The 21,630-nt window shown below is 42.2% G+C and overlaps 1 protein-coding gene across 8 annotated transcripts in view; it reads left to right on the top strand.

Moving 5' to 3' along the window:
• The window catches only part of PCCA (propionyl-CoA carboxylase subunit alpha), a 385,988-nt gene that overhangs the window by 310,697 nt on the left and 53,661 nt on the right, over nucleotides 1-21,630 (top strand). The window contains exon 22 of one of the 8 annotated variants that reach the window (XM_049701176.1): nucleotides 18,021-18,085. The exons of the other annotated variants lie outside the window; for them this stretch is intronic. Within the exon in view, the coding sequence (XP_049557133.1) occupies nucleotides 18,021-18,085 (65 nt within the window). The remainder of the gene's footprint in view (nucleotides 1-18,020; nucleotides 18,086-21,630) is intronic. 8 annotated transcript variants of the gene reach the window in all.

Raw genomic sequence — 21,630 nt, 5'->3', positions numbered from 1 at the left:
TTACCCAGAACCAGCTCTCTGTGGCACCTCTGGTGGGGAGGTGGAGTGCTCTGTCAGTTTCTAGTTGTGGCTACTGAGCCCCATATTGAATTTGAACACAGATAACCATATGGTAACAACAGTCATTTACAAATCTTCAAGTCCTGGGTTCAAGCATTTCTCGTCAGTAATCCGTGGGTCAGCCCTTCAGAGGGGCAGCCCACACCGATGTCCAGCATGAGGGTAACTTGTAATAGGAGTTTATCCAAGTTTATACTCCTCTTCAACCTGACAATCCCAACTCTAGGAATTTATCTTCAGGAATTGTTTTAGTTAGGTTCTTTGGCTTTCAGGAGATTCATTCAAGTTTCCTAAACTTACTAACCAGGGTATGTGTACAGAGACCTTTGGAAAAGGCCAGTCGTCCAGGCCCAAGGGAATGCATTCACTCGTGGTTTTCTCAGATCAAATAATAATACTGTAATCATGAGCGCTGACATATATTGAGCACACCATATATATGAGGCGTTTTGGATTGCCTCCTCATTTAATCTTCTCGTGAGGTAAATACTGTTACTATTTGCTTTTGAAATGAAGGACTTGAAACGTACAGATGTTAAGTAGTCTTCCAGGGTCGCATAGCCTGTACCGGAAACAGGACTTGGCCTGAGGGCTCTCGGATGGCAAAGCTGGGATCCAGAAGCTCATCAAGAGCAGCTCCTGGAATAAGGACGCAGAGTAGAGAGTGGACTCGAGTAGTGTACATAGTAGGAGCACTCCAGAAAAAGATACTCTATTTCAGATAAATTTGGGAAAGGCTAGCTCAGTTGAACAATGTTTTTTACTTCAGGACTTGTCAGTACTAAACTGATAATCAGTTTGAGTCTCCAGAAGGGAATCTGGAATGCAGTATTTCTCAAACATTTCAGCCACTGAACCCTTTTATTCATTGGGTGTGTATTAGCCCTTTCCTAAAACTAGTTTTGTAGAAAACATAGGAGATGCTGCCTTGGGACCTTTTAAATTAGGAATTGAAGGAATCAGGATGGCAGAAAGGACTGAGAACAGAAATTATAGCTGAAACTCCAATGACTTGGAAAAAGAAACCTCTCTCCCCACCAAAAAGCCCCCCACAAAACTACAGTATAATCTTATAGGAAGTACAGTAGCAGGATTTATGGGAACTTGTCTCAATTAGAATAAACTGTGTTCTCTATATTATATTGATACTTCTCTAAGTAGAAATTATACATTGCAGAAAGGTGACCCGACCCAAATGTTTCAAATATGTAAGTACTTTTAAAATATGATTAGTATTTGAAAAAATACATATGTATATGTATTGGCTTACTAATGATTCTATAGATTTTTAAAAATACTCTTAAGAAATAATAACTCTGATTTAAGGTTTGGAAAATTTTTGCGAGGGATCTTTCTGGGGATTCACAGTGCACATTAGCATTTTTAAGTCGTTGAAAAGTGCTGTAGTAAAGAAACCTGCTTCCCAGATTTTCCCAAATCTGTTTTGCCATGCGTGACTTCCTTATCCCCATCTTTACTTTTTTTCATATTACCTATTACCAAGCCCTAAAAGTAGTATTCCTTGGAATACCTTTGGGAGGCACTGCTCTAGATGGGAGCAAACTACAGCCCACCACTTGCTTTTGTAAATAAAGTTTTACTGGAACATCGTCACAGCCATTCATTTATGATTTCTCTGTGGCTGCTTTCACACTGTGGCAGAGCTGAGTATTTTAGACAGACACAGTATGACATGCAAAGCCTAAAATATTTACTATCTGTCTGGCCCTTTATAGAAAAAGTGTGTCCGTCTCTGCCCTAGATGATTAGTTGTAGGTAGTTGTATGTGCAGATTAATTTTACTCTCCATTTTGTACTCTAGCGTTAATACATTGCAATTAAAAAGCTAATATAGGTATATGTATGTGTGTGCATATTGTATATATTTTAAAATATTGTAAAACATCAAGTGTCAAATAACATTGTTAACCAACAGACAGACTTGTTCATTATATTTATCGTGTCAAAACAAAATGCACCAGACAATCAAGAAGATAATTTTATTCAGGCAATTGCAAGAGGGAGAATAGTTATTAATGAGGAATGTCTCAAAGGAAAGGAAGGGCTTGTGTGGTACAGAGGCAGGTACGCATGGGGCGTTGCAAGCCTTGTGGGATTCATGAGGAAGAGTGAACCGTGGGTCTTGTGTGACTTCGTTTGGGGAGAGTGGCTGTCTGCCCGCAGCCGTTTGTCAGACGCAGAGGAGTGGAGGGTTCTGTAACTTCTTCTCTTGCAGGAGCACAGGGCTCGGGGAAAATTCAGCATTGTCAGTTGTTAACAAAATCAATAAATACTATTAAATACCCGCTTATATATAGTTTTGGCACTAAAATATGGTTGTTTTCTAAGGTCTTATCCAAGGCCACTTCTGTCTCTTTCTGTATTTTGTCTTCCATCACTTCTCTTGCCTGTATCATAGTCAATACAGTTTATAAGTCATTGTTTATTGAAATAGAGATAGCAATTATGAATTAGAGCAAATATATACTTCCAATTTTTTTAAAAGGAAAGTGATATCTGTGGAGGAATATAGTGGGATTGGTTACATATCAGTTTGCCATTGATATATTTCTGTGATATTACTATCATTTTATCCATCTGTAAAATCTTCATAATAAGCATGATTGCCATAGGCCTAATTCACTTTTTGAATCAGTCACAGGCAACAGCACAGATCCCTTACAAGACATTAAGGCAGAGTAAGACCCTCACACTTTGAAGGGAGATTAGTGCCTTTTAGAACATGTATAATTTTTTTTGAATTTTATTTATTTTTTTATACAGCAGGTTATTATTAGTTATCCATTTTATACATATTAGTGTATATATGTCAATCCCAATCTCCTAATCCGCCCCCCCCCTCCTCCCTTGGTGTAGAACATGTATATGATAAGTCTGTTTGAATAGCTTAAATGATAAGAGCTGTCATCCGATTACTAGGAACTAGGTACTCTTCTAAACATTTTAGTTTTTTCGAAGTACACTTTACAGACAATAACATTTACCCTTGTAAGTTACAAGCTATTGATTTTTAGTAAATTTATAGAGTTGTGCAGCTGTCACCACAATCTAGTTTTAGAAGATTTCCATCACCCCCAAAGTTCCTTTCAGCCTGTTTGCAGCCAATCTCTGCTCCCACCGCCAGCCCCAGGCAATCACTATAAACATTTTATATTTATTAACTACTTTACTCCTCGTGGCAATCCTGTAAGATAGGTTACTATCATCATCTCAGTTTTACTGGTGAAGAAAGTGAGGCAGAGAGAGCCCAGGCTGTCAGGAGGAGCCCGAGCCCTCTGAGCCACTCCAGACCTGAGCACACGCACATGAGAATCACCTGAGGGCTTGTTAGGACACAGCCGGGCCCACCCTCAGAATTCCTGGTTCCTTCTGACTGGGGCGAGGCCCCCAAATCTGCACTTCCAACAAGTTCTCGCTGATGCTGCTGGTCAGGGGACCCTGCTTTGAGAACCACTTGTCTATACAACCTCAAACATCGAGAGAAATAATCACTCTTGCGATGGGTCTGTTTTGTATGCTTGGCCCAGACTGTACCAAAGTATTCTTGGCAAGCAAATATCCCTAGTTCTAGGGGAAGGAAATGTATGCTATGAGAGTAAATTCTAATCATAACCACCAACTACCGTCCGAAAAGTGAGGTTTGCAGTCACCTCTGCAGCGGCATCGCGGCCTGTTTTGTGTGCGTGCACCTTATTTGTCGATCATTTTGTAACTTTTAGTTCGAATGAATTAACATCACGTGACTCTGCTATTTCCATTTCTGCCTTTTAAAAAGTAGACAGCTATCACAACAGCAAGAAGCAGACCCAAACTTTGTTCTTTTGCCTCTAGTCACAGGCAAAAATGGAAAGGGTAATTTACCCAAATAGAAGAAAAAAGAAAGACTGAAAAGAAAGTACTGACTCACCGCAGACTGCTTCAAAATGTTGCCCTTGGGATAGAGGTTAACTCAGTTGTGAAATAATGGCCAATGCTCACCCTCCTCATAACTTTCCTTAGCCCTGGAGAAGGCTCCTCCCTCTGACGTGAGATGCCTGCAGTTCAGCAGCTGGCTCAGCCGGAGGCCTGGATTGAAAGCTCTCCGTTTGTACAGACTCACTTGCATTTGTAACGCTTTCATTTTAAATCTCCTCTAATCTAAATGTAAATATTTTGGTGTCTTTTTCTCTGTTTTTTAAAATCAAAATACTTTAGTGAATATGAGCCTACATAAAGGTGAGTCGGTGGCTTCTCATCCCTCCTAAAAGACGAAGCAGAAGCAGTAGATGACACCAAAGAGGGATGCAGAATTAGAACCCATCAAGAACCTGGGCAAAGGTCAATTGGAGGTCCCGCTGCAGAAGTTTTTTGGAATGCAGGGGAAGAATTACTTAGAAAAGGTTCACTTGCTTGGAGAGGAGGTGGTCCGGTATGTTCTTACAAGAAGCCAGCGGCTTCCTGCTCCTCAGTAACTGCTCAGACAGACCGTCATTTTTCTAAACAGCCCAAAACGGTGGAGTCAGCAGAAGGGTGTCTCCTGTCTCACACAGTGGACTACACAACTGAAGTGGCCCTGGGGCCGGCCCCCTTGAACTTCTGACTGTGGGTGGGGACTCTCCTGGCATTCTCGGACCTCCAGAGGCCTCTTGGATGGACACAGGGTGCCTTGGAGGCCTGCCCTGCTGCGCCGCCAGCCAGCGCCTGCCCAGAGGTGGTAGACTAGAAATATCCCTTTTAGAGCCTTCAAGATTCCACCAGCCCCTCTGAACAGAGCCTTTCCAGAGCCCTTCTCGGTACATGTGAGCCACAGACCAAGGAGAGAACTAACCCACTCAAAGGTAACGTGGTTCTTAAGGCTAACGCTTGCCTTGATCAGACCCTGCCACCCCTACAGATGCTGTTACTGAACCAGGTGTGTTTGCCCGACGCACAGCAAGCCAAATGCTGAGACGCCCGGCTTTGCAGCCCAGAAAGAGTTTAGTCACAAGGCAGCCAAGCGAGGAGACAGGAGAACAAGTCTCAGATCCGCCTCCCTGAAGGCGAGGAGGTTGGGACGTTTATGGGGTAAGCAGGGTGGTCGTAGGCCTGGAGAAAGGTGAGTGGAGGCGGGGAAAGGTGAGCTGACTCCCAGTTCCTATAAAACATGTGGGCTCCCTGAAGCTGAGAAGGTATGCGACGAAAGAGAGGGGAAAGAAGAAAGAAAAAGTAACTAAAGTGTATTTCATCAGTGAAGGCAGTTTACAAGCAGGTGGGTTTCAAGAAGCCGTTCCCCTGTCTGTTGCTGTGCAAGACAAGCTCGAGTCCCCGTTAGCCTCCAGCTTCTGTTCACACTGTGGGGCGTGGTTTCAGTACCACAACCCCAGCTGTCTCACACTCCCAGTGTAACTTGAGAAAACTCTCTTGTGGTCCGGGTTTGGATATTTAGAACCAATCAGAATAAAAGCTGAAGGTATTGGTCATCCACACATGTGCAAACCCCAACCTTCTGGGCGTGAGTGTTGCTTGAATATTGCAGGATGTTAACCGCTTTACCGTCTTTGAGGAAACATGATGCCCTTCAGTCCCATGCCTGGAGAGTGCTATTCTCCTCCTCCCCCAGCCCCCCACTTGCTTGCTTTCAGCTTCTCTTCAAAGGAGACTTTAAAATGAGAGTCAGTTCCCCGTCATTCAGAGAGCAGTAGCAGGTGAGAAAGCAAACGTTAAACAGGAGTAGATGAGATGGTGAGTTCCCTGACTCTCCAGAACCCCATCCTTCTCTTGGAACACTGCCTCTTCCAGGACTGCGTTCAACATTGACTTTCCTATGACGTGGATGGGTCAAGGTGCCAACCTAAGCAACCTTGACTTTAGATTGGAAATTCCTTCAACGCATCACAACATTACAGATACTTCTAGCCTTATCTACTGTTGAACTTTTCTACTTGGCCAGCTGGCTTCTTAATGATCCCATGACAGTCTGTCCTCTCCTACCTCCTGCACACCTGAGTCATACCATCCCTGTCTAAGAAAGCTCACTGTTACCTCTGCCCTGCTTTGGAATTCTTTTATTCCAAGGCTTATCGCAAATCCGATCTTCTCCACGAGTCTTCCTCTGACTACCTTAGGCCCTTCCCTCTGAAATTCTGTAGTATTTCATTTTCTTAACACACAGGCGCAGAGAAGTTTGCTGTTAGGGGTGCCTCAGTTGGGGGCAGTTTTACTCCCGGGACACGTGGCAATGTCTGGAGACAGTTTTGGCGGTCAAACCTGGAGGTGGGAGCTATGACATCTGGTGGGTAGGCCAGGGATGCCGCCATTGAGAAACCCGACCTTCAGCGTTTCTAGATTGGACCTAGATGATGTAAGAATCTATATCCTTGTAGTACCTGAAGAGGAAATCTTGGGTATACTTGAATATAGTCAGTGGTGAAAAGGCTCGCTGCTTCACAAGGCCACCCATTCAGTTGTTGGAGAACTGTTAGAAATTGTTTCCCTATGTTGGGTTGGAATCTGTTTTCTGTGTCTGGTCTGGGCCAATAAATCGATTTCTTTCCCTTCTTTGGGGTGTTTATAGAGAGCTCCCTTGTGATTCCTGGCAGTTCCCACATCCCTCCCTAGTCTCTACGTTATGCCTGGTTCCACAGCTTACCTCTACTTGTGCATCTTCCCCAAATGTCAGGGCAAACTTCCTGATGGCAGATACAAAGTCTTACTCTTCATGGAAGTCTTACTCTTCCATGTTTCACAGCCCTGTAGCTAGTACAGTTCATCTTGTGGTAGAAAATGCTAACTCTCTGAAATGACCAGCCCCCTAGAGATGGTACCACTGCTGGCAGAGAGCATCCACAGACATTGTATTACATTACATTACACCAGTTGTAATCCTGGTACAACGTGTTGTCCCTTATATTTTGTGTAGGGTGTTTGTAGGATGGTTGCCTTTAAGGCAGAGATGGGTTTTTTAGTTTGTTAAGTCTCTGAGAAAAATATTTATTTGTAAAGCAGGTAGATTGTTCAGCATTATTCACAGTGTTCTTGCTTCTCATTTATGACTGCACAGTGAAGATAGTATCTTTTACTGTTCTGCTGTCCAGTTTGTTGGGTTAATTTGGGAGATAGTGCCAGTGACCTGGAATTGTGCCAACTTCCAATTAGCACCCTGTGTAACCACTGCTTTCACTTTAAAAGTAATTACTGCAGATTTTCTTATCTACCCTGAACATAACATGTACTTTTCTAATCCCGTAGTTTATTCTTCTAGGGCTTCCCACCGTAGTTTATTCTTCTCATATAAAAGGAAAATTTTCTTTAGATTTTTATGCTTTAAAAAAATTTAAACTTACCTTGATATAACTCAAGACTTCTGGAAAAAGTTGCGAAAATAGTCCAAAGAATGTCCATATAATTTCATCAATTTCTCAAACGTTAACATGTTACCGTGGTTGCTTTATCGTGTTCTCTCACTCTCTCTGTATGATTGTTTTTCTCTGAACCATTTCAGTAAGTTGCTAACAACACTTAAGTGGATATATTCTAATGAAAAGACAACTATTCCCTTATATAATCACAGAGCAGGAAATTAACATTGCTACAGTACCATTGTCTAACCAATAAGCCTTTCAAATTTTTCTGGTTTTCCTACTGATGTCTTTTATAGCAAGAGAAAAAAAATTTTTTTTTCCTGGTCCAGGATCTAATTCAGAATCATATTGCATTTAGTTTTCATGTCCTTTTAGTCTCCTTTAGTCTGGAACAGTCCTTCAGTCTTTCTTTGTCTTTGATGATCTTTACATTTTTAAAGACAGGCCAGTTATTCTGTCACATGTCCCTCAATTTAGATTTGTCTGGTGTTCCCTCATCATCACATTAAGTTACACATTTTTGGCAGGGATAGCATGGAAGAGATGCTGTGTCCTTCTCAGCATATCACATCAGGAGGAGGAGCATGTTTCTGTTTTCCCCGTTACTCTGATTACTTGGTTATAAGGTGGTGTTTGGTTTCTCCACTGTAAAGTTACTGCTTTTCCTTTTTCTGTTTGTCTGGTAAAGGAGATAGACACCTAAACTGGTAGTTTCAACATAATATGGTAGATAAGACCAACGGTTAGCCAGGGTGACATAGGAGCCAATAAGAGGAATTTGGGGAAGGCTCCTGACTTGATGACACCTTGACTGAGACTTAAGGAATGATTATGAGTCAGGCAAGCAAAGGAAAATGGGGAGAATATTCTAGAAGGATATGATACCACAAACACGGCCATGGAGCCATGAAACTGCATAGTGTGTTCAGGAAGCTATGAGGGTTGGCAACTTGAGTTCTAGCATTGAATTCTCAGACCATGGAATTCCCAGGATGGAAATCTGAGAGCACAAGGTCTCATGGGAAGCTGGAAGCAGAGGCGGTGCTCTTTGTTTCTCAGGATTTGTGGGGTCCCTTTTTTGTCTCTGAATTTCATAGTCCTCTCTCCCCTAAATTACACAGAGCCAAAAATAGCAGAAAGATGGGGCCTTGGGGGCAGGGGGAGAAATCACAGTATTTGATAGTCACAGAAGTTATATCATTCAGATGTACATTTTATTTTATTGCCCTGGAAATCAATTTTCTTTTCATAGAAGATAAACATTATCTTTGCCAAGAATTGTCACTTTTTTCTCTCATTTTTTGAGTGTAAAAATTAATGAAAATAAAAATATGAAAAATTGTGCAAATGAAACAAAAAATTAACCTGATTTTGGCTTTGAAGTATATATCTGAGAAGCCGGCTATCCTTTAGCTTGAATAAGAAGTTAAAATTGTGAAATGGTAAAGCAGTGTAGCCTCTCTCTCTTCTCTGACACTCAGTCTATTAAAATTTTTTTTTTTTTAAACTTTAGTGGCAACACATGCTGACTTACCCAGGCAAGGGGCAGCAGATCCAGTGAAAGCAGCCAGGACTTTTCCAGGCTCCTGTCAACAAACTGACTCTCTAAGAGTCTTCAAATTAAATTCATACCAAGACGTTTCCTTTGTTCTCCTATCAGTGAGGTCATCTTTGCAAGGTGAACATTAGTGATACTGTCGGCAAGAAAAAGAGTATGAACCTCTGTCTAAATTTCAGTGATGTCTAGGCAGAAATAAATTTTCAAAAGAATTCCTTGAGGTTTCCAAGACCCCATAAATTTCTCTGTAGGGAAATTGTCAGGTCTGAGGCTCATGGCATTTGATTCTTCAGCATTGGGACTTCTCACAGCGGCCACTTTTTGCCTCCTCTGGCCCGCGTGGACTCGTGTGTAGCTTGGCCCAAAGATGATAGATTCTCTTCCTTTTTCATCTACAAAATTGAGTGTCTTCTATGTACCAGACACTGTGATCTCTACCTTCTGGAGGTTATTACTGTCTGTTGGAGAAGACACTAAAAAAGAGAGGAAGGCCAGCCACAAATCAGCAGCATCCATGCTCGTAACTAAAGAGCCTTAAAAGGAACGTGTTACAGTGTTCATGTGGCCAAATGTATTGTTTTAAAAATTGAGTTCAAATTCACGTAACATAAAATTAACCATTAACCATTTAAAAATGTACTGTTCTGTGGCATTTAACACACGAACAGTGTTATCATCTCTATCTATTCCCAATGCATTTTTATCCCAAAGTACTCCCAAAGGGTACTCTGTACCCTCTAAGCAGTCAGTCCTCATTTCCCTCTCTCCCCAGACTCTGGTGACCACTAGTCTGCCTTCTCTCTCTGGATCACCCTACTCTAGATGTTTCATGTAAAGGGAATCATATAATATGTGACTTTTTGTGCTGGGTTTCCTTCCCTTGGCAAAATCTTTTTTGCGGTTCGCGTGTTGTGCCATATAGCAGCGCTCCGTTCCTGTTTATGGCTGAGTAATGTTCCATCGCCAGCTGTATTCTTTAAGTATGTTTGAAAATTAACTCCTCCCTGTTGAACTGTTTCACAGTGGTGTTTCTGGGGTGGGAGCAGTTTGAAGACCCAGCTCCGTGATGTCGCACACTTCTTTGCGGTAGAGAAAAATGTCTTTTGCCCCACACCTTGCTGAAACCTTTCAACAAGGCACTGACTCACTTCTCTGCTTCTGAGAACTCGGCAGCGACAGCCAGCAAGGCTTCCACCGGCATTGTGGGCAAAGTGATTGCTGTCACTTCATGACACGTGGAAAACCTCGAGCTGGGATGACGGGGAGGCCTCCACTTGTCACAGGTAGAAATTAGAGGTGCAAGGTCTGTGCATAGAACACTGAGTTTGCTTCCATTGCTCAGCTTGGAACTGCTTCACCGGTTCTAAAATATCAGCAGCCTTTGCTCTTCCCAAAAGAGGCTTAGAAAATAAGTTGTTTTCCTTTGTCAGCATCAGTGTTCACGTACTGGAGACACTAGAGCTTATCGCCCTGGGAGATGGTCGTCGTCCTATTCGGATGTTGGGCTGAAATAAATGGCTTATCTATCCATTCCTTGGGATATAAGATATTAGTAAAATAGTTGTAATTCTGATAATGATGACTTCCAATGTTTGACAGAGAAACTGTTCCTTTTTTTTTTTTTTTCCCTGGCCCAGGCATCACTATTTCTAGGCCACTCAGCTTTATCCTCAGCTCTCTTGTACTAGGTGACCTCTTTTATTTGGCAGGATGATAGACAAGGCATCCAGGATGCCTCAAGACAGACTTTCATGTTGGGACAAGTAACATTTTAGTAGAGTTGGCTCCAGCCTTTTGTGCTGTGCTTTCTCCCAGGAGAGCGCAGTGGCCAGTGTTCCCGAGGGGGCTGACGCTCTGGCTTCCACACTTCCACTGCCAAGCACTTTGCCACAGAGTAGCACATTGGCCCATCATGTTGACAAGGGTAAGACCAGAGCTCATGTGAACTTTGTCATACTTCCTGATGTAAACAAATTTTAAATATATTTGACGTTTTCAACAAGTCTTTTCTTTCACAGATGATGATTTTCAAAACAACACAGAAGAAGCCAGGAAAAAATATTTTGTGTGTTTCTGAGTCACAGGTGGCCTGAGAGTTTACTGGAGGTGCTAGTATTTTATTGTCTCCCCAAGAGACAATAAATGTTTCTGTCATTCAGAGGGAATGAATAACAGATTCATTTTTAAAAAATAAGACAATATTTGAAACCCATTTTCAAATCACTCTAGGTCTCAAATCACCTCTGAAGTTAACTGAAGTAAGAAATTTGGCAAGAATGGAGTCCTGTCCAGGAGAGGATCTAAACAATTCTGGTTCAGTCCGTTTTCTCCTGGGGACTTTTTCAGATTGAGGTGATTAGTTTTAAAACAAATGGAGTTACTGGACTCTCCATATTCTAGTAAGGTTGTAGAAAGGTTGAAAGTTAAAAGTCAAACTTGTTCAGTGTATAATTTTCTCTTGCAGATGCCAGACCAAAGGCAACAGTGATCTAGCACTACATTTGTTGTCGTTTGTTGAGACTAGATAGAATTCTCCTTTAGGTATATTATAATTTTTTAATATTAAAGTTTCTTTTCAAGGGTTTTGTACTTAATAAGTTTGTTCAATAACATATGTATTCCATTTGAAGTTACCTTGCCAACTTTTCTAGGACTTTTTAGCTTCCCCATAGTTTTTAATAAACCAAGAGATCAAATGAATACTGCCCCAGTTGCCCAGATATTGGGCAGTTATGCCTGGTTTCAGTCTCATTTAAAGAGAACCCCTCTCCAGGAGATACTTTGAGCCCAGTGCTGGTCTCCAACCTCAGAAGGTTACTTATGGAACCAGAGAGTCCTTCCACCTATATTAATGTGTTTCTTTTCCTCATCTCACCCTTCTAATAATGTATACGGTCTAACTCAGGGACAGCGACACTGAGGTCAAAGAAAAATTAACGAGAGAGAGAAACTGTAGACACCAAAACTTTGAAACATCAAATAGGCAAGACTGAATACATGCAAAAGGTACATTAAAGATGTTCCTTCCGTGAACAGGGTTATTAGTCTGCTCAGACTGCAATAACCAAGGACCACAGACTGGGTGGCTTAAATAGCAGAAATTTATTTTCTCACAGTTCTGGAGACTGGAAGTCCAAGATCAGGGTGTCAGCAGGTTTGTTTTTGTTACCAAACTGAACTTGGGTCCACTCCCCCACCACACAGCAAAGCCAGTCTATTGACACCAGGTTGTGGTGAAGGAAGGTACAGCGTTTATTGCACCATGCCGAGCAAGGAGAATGGGCAGCTAATGCTCAAAAGACCTGAACTCCTCGATGGCTTTCAGGGGAGGGTTTTTAAAGGCAACACTTGGAGTGAGAGTTGAAGCTTGTGGACTTTTTTTTGATTGGTTGGTGGTGAGGTAACAGGGTGATGTTTCAGGAATCTTAATAATCAACCTTCTGGTTTCCACCAGTCTGGATCAGCAGGTAGTCACCATCCTCCACCTGGGTTGGGGGGTGGGTATTAGTTTTTGCAGAACAGCTCAAAGATATGCATCAGATTGTTGTGTGTATCCCTTGAGGAGGAACTAGGACTCTATTGCTGAACTATTGTGTAAGCTGTCATTACTTGTTTTGCTTTACTGCTTTTCCTTTGTTTCTGCATTCCCTCGCTTCCCTTATTAGTAACAGAGTCTGTTCTTTGGAACTCAGGGAAGTCGTAAGAGACTAAAGCCTTTTCCTTTTTTTTTTTTTTTAATTTTCTTGGCCGCTGCACAGCATGTGGGATCTTAGTTCCCCCACCAGGGATCAAACCCACTCCCCTTGCATTGGAAGCATGGAGTCTTAACCACTGGACTGCCAGGGAAGTCCCTAAAGCCTTTTTCTACAGACAAGAAACAGGGAACACAGAGGGGCTTTTGTACTCCGGAGGGCCCTGCAGGGTCCTGCTGGGTTTCAGTTTCTTCTGAGGCCTCTCTCCTTGGCTTGCAGATGGCTGTCGTTTTCCCTGTGTCCTCACATGGTCTTTCTTCTGTGTGGGTGCACTCCTTGTGTTTCTTCCTTCTCTTATAAGGGCACCAGTCCTATTGCATTGAGCCCTACCCTTATGACCTCATTTAACCTTAATTACCTCCTTAATGGCCCTGTCTCTGCATATAATCACATTGGGGGTTAGGGACTTCAACATGTAGAATTTGGGGAGACAGTTCACTTCATGACAAGAGTCATGGCAGTATCTACCATTCACAGGGCACTTTGTGTGCTGGAAATTGTGCCAGACAATTCACATACGTTATCTCATTCAAATCTTAAAATAGACCTATAAGTTTTCTTACACAACTAAAAAAAAATTCTATAAGACAAGCAATATTCTCCCCCTTCTGTTGGTTGAGGAAATGAGACTAGAAAGTGAGGTGACAATCATAGGCCACACAAAGTCAGAAACTGAACCCCAGTTTTATGAAGAAAGAATATGTTAGAAGATTTTTCTAGCTAGAACAAGAGTCAAAGAAGCAGTGTAGTTCTCCCTAGTTCAGCTGAGTCTAGGGAGAGAAATGCTTCTCAGTGGACATGAGCTAAGGTCCTTGCTATAAACAGAATGATTGCTTCCCCAACCCAAGTTTATATGTTGAAACCTAACTTCCAATGTGATGGTATTTGGAAGTGGAGCATTTTGGAGTTGACTAGGACATGAATGGGATTAGTGCTTTATAAAAGGGACCCCAGAGGGATCCCTTGCCCCTTCTACCATTATGAGGACACAGCAAAAAGATGGCCATCTGTGAACCAGGAAGTGAGTCTCACCAGACCCCAGATCTGCCAGTGCCTTGATCTTGGATTCCCAACCCCCAGGACAGTGAGAAACCAGTGTCTATCATTTATGCGCCATGAGTCTATAGTATTGTTACAGCAGCCCAAATGGTCTAAGATAGTCCCATTAGAAAGGCTGTTCCAGTAGTGGAGAAGGGTGTCTTGCGTCCATGCTTCTCCAAGTGTGGCTCCTGGGAACCTGTTAGAAATGCAAGCTCCAACCCAGCCCTGAATCAGAAACTCTGGAGGTGGGGCCCAGCACTCTGGGTTTTAACGAGCCCTCCAGGCGAGTTTTGATGCTTCTGATTTGAAAACCGCTGCTCAAGCTAACTTAGTGGAAAGCATTGCCTTTGGTCAGCTGATGCCCCTTCTGCTCATTCCATATTTATCAAACAACCACTGACCATAATTTATGTACCACACTACAGTTAGGGGGTGTGCTAGTTCCCTTTATAAATATATTTCTGATTGTAGATTCGTAAGATGGTTTACACATCAGTTTCTTGTGAGCTTGACAGTGAAGCCGTCTAGCTGAGAATGATCCATTCTAAGCTTATTGGAGGAAGTGTGGTTTCTAAACCTGTGTAATGGAGGCCCAGAACCTGATTCAGGATGGCTTCACTAAGGTAGATGCCATGGAGTGAGGCTGCTCGATGGCAGCCACCCCATCCCATCTTCCTGGGACTCTCTCTTTCCAGTATTTGCAACCCAGAGCAAAGAACTGCAGGTCAGCAAAGAATATCTGAGATTCAGTACTCCTGGTCTCCAGATTATACAAGTGGAATATTTCTAGCGTTATATCACAGCTACTGTGTAGCATTATTTAACAGTAATGGTAAAAGTTAGGTAGACCTTTTTCAACTTGATTAGACAGCTATCACTTACAAATTAGTCCACAGGGAAAAAGATCTTCACTTCTTTGACTAAAGGTCTCGGTGATTGCTTTTGGCATTTCTGGGCTTTCAGACTCTAAATCACTGAGTGGTGACAATTTGTAAATTTAAGAGAACTTTATGATGATTGGTATGAACATTAGTATTTGAGACAATATGCACTTTTATGCGGGTGAAGGACAGAGACTTCCAAGAAATTATCATGGAGTCATTGCAACCAGGCAGAGTTATCTGCTACATACAGATAACAGGTCACGCTGTTGGGGATCATTAGAAAAAGAGGAAACAAATTTGAGAAAAGGAGAGGGAGGTAGAACAGATGGCAGAATGCGTGATTTGTCCATGCAGCGTTGGGAAGGGTTGGAGAAGCTGAGCCGGGAGCATCCCCAGGGCCTTCAGGTCATATTTACAACTGGGCTTATAATTCTTGGGGACAAGGGAGCTGAGCCCTGGGTAAGAGGGCCTGACGGGGCCAGCTGGGGCTCTTCGGAGACATTCTGGAGTTGTCCAGGGCTGAGTTTGTGTGTTACAGAGAGGGTTGGGGATTTTCCCTCTGCTTCAGATGAGCTAAGCCTGTGAAAAGAAAAAGAAGTGACCTAAAGTTCTTTCTGTCTTAAACATCCTTGTGTTTAAAAGTTTACAGAGTGAGTCAAGGATGGCAAATGGCAAAACATCATGGATTTCCCCCTTTTCAGATAGGCTGACATCATTGTTGTATTTTACGCAGTATAAAAGCATTTATAAACATGGATGTGAACGTTTATGTTTTTATAGATTTATGTGAGTAGATTTCTCAATACAGATTATTACTATGACTTCTGGGGAGTGAGACTGGAGGAGAGAGGGGATTGTTAGCTTGTTCTGCACACCTCTTATATTGTAGGACTTGTACAGCCAGCCTGTAACTGTTAAGTCCATAAAATACATCTTAAATTTTATAAGAGCTTTCAAGGTTCACTGAGTCCCCAGTTCTCTTTTCCTAGTAAATCTCAAGTTCCTCAAATATGACTTCTCCTGCCATGCGGAATTGGAAACACAGACCCAAAGTCTGGGGAAAGATTTTGGTAGTCGGATCAGCATAGGTAGGGTAAAGTTTCTGGTCAGGAGAGAACTCAGGAGGATTGAATAGAAGGCCAAATTATTAGGCTGACAATTTTATCAGAGGAAATTCCAAGTGAATTTCCGTGAGGATTAATAAGCTATGTATTTGTGAGATATGTGCTCTTTGAGAGAGATTTAGGTCCTTGTGTTTTCGTTAATTCTAGACCTACCCAGAGCAGCCTCCAATGTCTTCCCAGGGAACACGCCCAAGAATTCTGGCGTCTGAATTCTGACTTTTGAGATATTGTGATATAAATAAGAAGTATGTGTTTGGTCTTTGTCCCATTCCTGGCACAGAGCTCCTAAAACCCTTGGAATTTCCTAAGTGAAATGAGTGATGAAGGTAAAAGGAGTGTCTTTTGTGATTTATAAGGAGCCCCTCTCAACCACACAGGAGCTTAGGTTAATGCCCCGAGGTGGAGGGCTGGTAGGCAGGGAACCAACCGGGGATTGAAGAGTTGGAGCTCTGAGCCTCACCCCCAGCCTCGGGGAGGGGAGAGAGGCTGGAAGTTGACTTTATCACTAATGTCCAGTGATTTACTCCACCCGTGTCTGTGTAATGAAGCCTCCGTTTAAAAACTCTCTTAACCGAAGGGGTTTGGAGAGCTTCTGGATTGGTGAACATGTGGAGGTGCCGGGAGGGGACACACCTGCAGAGGCATGGACGTGCTGTACCTCTTCCCCCTGCTTTGCCCTAGGCATCTCATATCTGGCTGTTCCTTTGTATCCTTTTTATAATAAACCAGTAATCCAGGAAGTAAACTGATTTTGAGTCCGGTGGGCCATTCTGACAAATTATTGAAACAAAGGAGAGGGTTGTAGGAACCTCCAGTTTATAGCCAGTCTGTCAGAAGCACAGGTGACAACCTGGACTTGCAGTTGGCGTCTGAAGTAGGGGGCAGGCTCGTGAGACTGAGCCCTTAACCTGCGGAATCATAGCATCAGAATTGAATTGAATTGTAGGGACACCCAGTTGACATTCAAAGAGAGCTGGGGAATTGCTTTGCCGGGGGGTGGGGGGGGTGGGGGTGGGGGGAATGCCCACACATTTGGTGGCCAGAAATATTCTGAGCAGAGTAGAGTATGAAAAAGAAGTGGGTTCTTTTCCCTTTTACTTAATTTCCCCTCTATCTGTAGACATGTATTAATAATAAAAACAACAAAAACAGTAGTAATAATGGCCATTAAATACTAATGTGGCATTTCCTGTGTTTTGAGCATTCCTCATAAAAGAATTCACTTAATCCTCATAACAGCCTTTTGGAATAGTTTGAAAAGGATAGGTGTTAACTCTGCTCTAAATGTTTGGTAGAATTCTCCTGTGAAGCCATCTGGTCTTGAACTTTTGCTTGTTGAGAGTTTTAAAGTTACCGATTCAGTTTCATTCCTTGTGCTTGGTATGCTCGTATTTTCTGTTTCTTCCTGGTTCAGTCTTGTCCCTTTCTAAGAATATGTCCATTTCTTCTAGGTTGTCCATTTTATTGGCATATATTGATAGTTATTCATCATATCCTCTTACGATCCTTTGCATTTCTGTGGTGTTGGTTGTAACTTCTCCTTCATTTATGATTTTATTGATTTTGGGGCCCTCTCCCTTTTTTCTTGGTGGGTCTGGCTAACGGTTTATCCATTTTGTTTATCTTTTCAAAGAACCAGCTTTTAGGTTTATTGATCTTTTCTGTTATTTTTTAGTTTCATTTATTTTTGCTCTGATCTCTATGATTTCTTTCCTCCTACTAACTTTGGGTTTGTTTGCTCTTCTTACTCTAGTCCTTTGGGTGTAAGGTTAGGTTGTTTGCGATTCTTCTTACTTCCTGAGGTAAGCTTGTATTGCTATAAACTTCCCTCTTAGAACTGCTTTTTGCTGTGTCCCATAGGTTTTAGATCATTGTGTTTTAATTTTCATGTGTCTCTAGGTACTTTTGGTTTCCTGTTTGATTTCTTCAGTGATCCGTTGGTTGTTTCTCACAACCTTTTGTCGTAGGCACTATTAGGATCCGCAGTTTATAAACAAGGAATTCAAGATGTAGAAAGTTTAAGTTCTGTTTCCAGGCTCCTAGGTGGGGGAGTTAGAAGTCTTAAGTGTCTGACTCCACATCCTAAAAGTTAAATCATTGTTCTTCCCTGAATCCCAACCTGGGAGGGTTTCTTTAAGAGCGGGGCTAAAATCAAAAAGCCTACCTCATATTGATCACATCCTTTGTAAGACTCATTTATATTTATATTTGTATTTATATTTATATTGTGTCATTCATGAATGTCTTTTCTCTCTGGCCAGATTATGGTGTTTGAGGTCAGGAGCCACTTTTCCCCCCGTTTATTTTGTATACTCATGTTGCCCAGGTATGCTTGATAAATGTTTTTGAGTGGATGAGCCAAACTGTTTCTCCAGTTCACCATGCACCTCTTTAAGTCTCTAAGGCAAGGATAACCACAGAGTCCTGCACTGCCTGATCTAGAAGCTCTCTTAATACCAAAACCAACTTACTTTCTTTGATCTTAGAGTCAGATGTGGTGTTTGCAAAATTGAATGTTTGTTCCCAAATGTGGAACCACAGAGCTAGAACTATAACAGTTAGAAGTTACTGATCCACGATGACAATCTGAGATGTTTGAGAAGGAAACGGGAAATAATATTTGGTGAATAGTTACTGTCAGGCATTTCCTAGTTACTTGGCAAATCTTTGTTGATTTAATCATTTAATTATTATCTTGATTTTATAAATGAAGAAATTTGTTCTGAGGAGTTAGGTCAGTAGGCCAAAAGGGGATGTCAGACTCAGGTCATTTGGCTTCAAAGACTTGTGTTTTTCACTTTTGCCATTTCCAGTGCGACAGCCATACCTCCTGTTCCCTTGACTGGCACATGGCTTTTCAGGTCTCACCTACCTTCAGTGTTGTATGTTCTTTGTAGTGCACAATGTGTAGCATGTCAGAAGTCCATTTAGTAGCCCTGGTTATGTCAGAATTCTAAGCTGTAAAATTGCGAAGCAGTAGAGACCGTCTGACAGAGATCATTCCCAGTAGTTTGGACCAGTGGTTGCTGGGCTGTGTAGGGAAGGAAAACTTCCTCTTCTGTCTTCTTTCATTCAGTGCCTAGAGCCTTGTAAATTAAACTAACAAGGCAGATTAACAAGAGGGGGAAAGTAGATTATATTACGTATACATGGGAGTTCATAAAGAAATGTCGCTTGAGGCAGTGAGAATTTGGGTCTGTATACCATCTCAACAAAGGGCAATACAGTGTGGAGAAGAGGTTAGACAAAGGGGTTTGGGGCTTCTGGGGTAGCGTAAGTTGTGAGAAGATAACTAGGAAATGTGTGATTTTAAAAAGGCTGTTTAGTCAGGTTTATTATGCAGAGAAGAGTCCTCTCAGGTGATAAGAGTTGTCTTTGGAGTGGTGGCTCTCCTGGTGTGGGCGAGGGAGACACCTTTACAAAGGACATTTATGTCCAACTTTTAGACAGGAAGGGGAGGATAGAGAGCTAATTGCTTTCAGCTCAGAAGGGGCCTGTTGGGGGAGGCATGTGCTGTGATTCTCTGTAGTTGTTTTCTGCTCTGATCTTCTCGGTCAGCAGTTTACTACATGGTCGCACTGTCATCTGGAGCGTTGTTTGCTTTATCTTTACATGTTTTACTTTCTGCATTTCTGACCCATATAAGCCAGCATTTTGGTGTATTAGATTCTGAGTTTCTTCAGTGAACGCGTAATAGCAAAAATATTTTGTCATTTAAAAAATCCTTGTAAAGTCAGAGCATTGTTGAAGAGCGCCTGGCATTGGCCCACTTCCCAGGCCTCTGGTGCTCAGACTCAGCACTGAAGAACTTGCAGGGGAAGGCCAAGCTCCCCAAAGTCTTTTCCCCAAAGTTTGCTTATTCTGCACCCTGTAGACAGCATTACTTTAACTTGAGATGAACAAAGAATAATTCACAGAGAAGAGGGGTGGGGACATAGCAAAATGGTACACTTCCCTACCTGTGTGCTTATTTACATAGTTGTGGGTTTTTTTGTGGGTTTTTTTTGGCTGCGTTGGGTCTTCGTTGATGCACACAGGATTTCTCTAGTTGCGGTAAGAGGGGGCTACTCTTCATTGCGGTGCATGGCCTTCTCATTGCAGTGGCTTCTCTTTGTTGTGGAGTATGGGCTCTAGGCACATGTGCTTCAGTAGTTGTGGCACACGGGCTCTAGAGCACAGGCTCAGTAGTTTCGGCGCACGGGCTAGGTTGCTCCGCGGCATGTGGGATCTTCCCCAGCCAGAGCTCGAACCCACGTCACCTGCATTGGCAGGCAGATTCTTAACCACTGCGCCACCAGGGAAGTCCCCATAGTTGTGTTTTTTTTTTTTTTTTCATAGTTGTGTTTTTATAACGTTTCCTGTAAGCTGATGCTGCCCTAATTATAGATTTTCAAGAGAATGTTTCGTTGTACCCCAAATTATACAGTGCTTTAAAAAGGCACCTTCTTTAACTGGTTTACCAAATACCTTATAAACTCGTAATTACATAAAGCAATTCAGGGTGCAGAATAGAAACAGCCTGTAATGTTAACAGATGTTAGCTGGTACTATTTGGGTACAAGGCTTTCAAAGATCTATAGTATTTTTCTTGTGTAGAATAGAAAGAAATGACTCATTATAGTCCTAACGTGTCACGGAGGCTCCTGATCAAACAGAACGCACATGTTCTATTTTGTGAGTTCTGTACAGTGTACTGTCAATGGACTTGCCTTTGTGGATGGGAAAGTGCCACTTATCCCAGCAAATTACCTTTGTGGCATATGTTAGACAGCTTGTGGGCACCTGGGCGAAGCAGAGGCTGGGCGCCTTTATCAGGGCACACGTGCACACAGCGTCCCACGGCGCCCAGCTCCAGGGAAGTTGTCCCATTAACAGACTCCTTCAGGAACCCGCTGATGACTTGCTTTCCAAGCTCCCCTTCCCTGCAGACCGGGAGTGGGGCTGGCTCCCCGTACAGTAGCTTTTCTTCTTTTCCATCATTTTTGGGTTTGTATTAAGACACAAGTGTTTCAAATTACAAGGAAAGTAACCTCAGTGGAGCCCAACTGAGGAAATCAATCCTATTAAGTGCTGGATTTAATGTTTAATTAATTTCAATTTAATTTTCAGCACTATTGTTAAAAAAGGAAAGTTGCTTATCTTAGGATATTAGAATTGGAAGGACCCTTGTGATTAAAACACACAATAAGAAAAATTAGGTTAGATTTTTGCATTGTTGACCAACATCCCCTCTCCAGAGGATGTTGTGTTTTAGGAACTAGCTGGAGATGTACACAAACTTACTAACTCATTTCATCGAAGTTTTGATATTAGCCTTAAGTTTTTTTCTGGAAACCTTTCCCTTTTTAGCCAGCATTTTGAAAGGTGAGTTGCTGAAATGGACTTCATGCATTTTTGTTGTTTTATTTTGTTAGAATGTACCTCCCATCTCTATTTTTGTGATTCTTCCCTCAAACACTGCCCTTAATGAGATTGTTGCTTACTGCCGTCGAGGCTCCTTGTGGCGCATTGAAGTTCAAGAACCAACTTAGCAGTTAAAAAAATGAAACCTTGAGGCTAGATTGATTCATAAATGTAGCTGGACGTGTTGAAAGTGACACATTATGTCACTGCAGCATATTGACAGTGTCAATTGCATGTCCTTAAACAGCTAACCTAACTGAATGATTTACTTTGTGTTTAACTGCCTTTTTCGATTAAAGGGAGCAAATGCTGAGGAACTGGGACGCAGTATCAGAAGCCATATATTTTCTCCTGTTAACACCAGCGTCGCTGACCCACAAGTGAGGGGCGTGTTGGAGTTTTGCTGTAGGCTGGGCTACTCTAGTTTAAGTGGTCTAAACAAGTGATTAATGATCAGGAGTGGGCCCT

The sequence above is a fragment of the Orcinus orca genome, chromosome 18 (genome assembly GCF_937001465.1).
Source record: "Orcinus orca chromosome 18, mOrcOrc1.1, whole genome shotgun sequence".
NCBI classification, from domain to species: domain Eukaryota; kingdom Metazoa; phylum Chordata; class Mammalia; order Artiodactyla; family Delphinidae; genus Orcinus; species Orcinus orca.
This window is presented reverse-complemented; position numbering and strand designations above follow the sequence as displayed.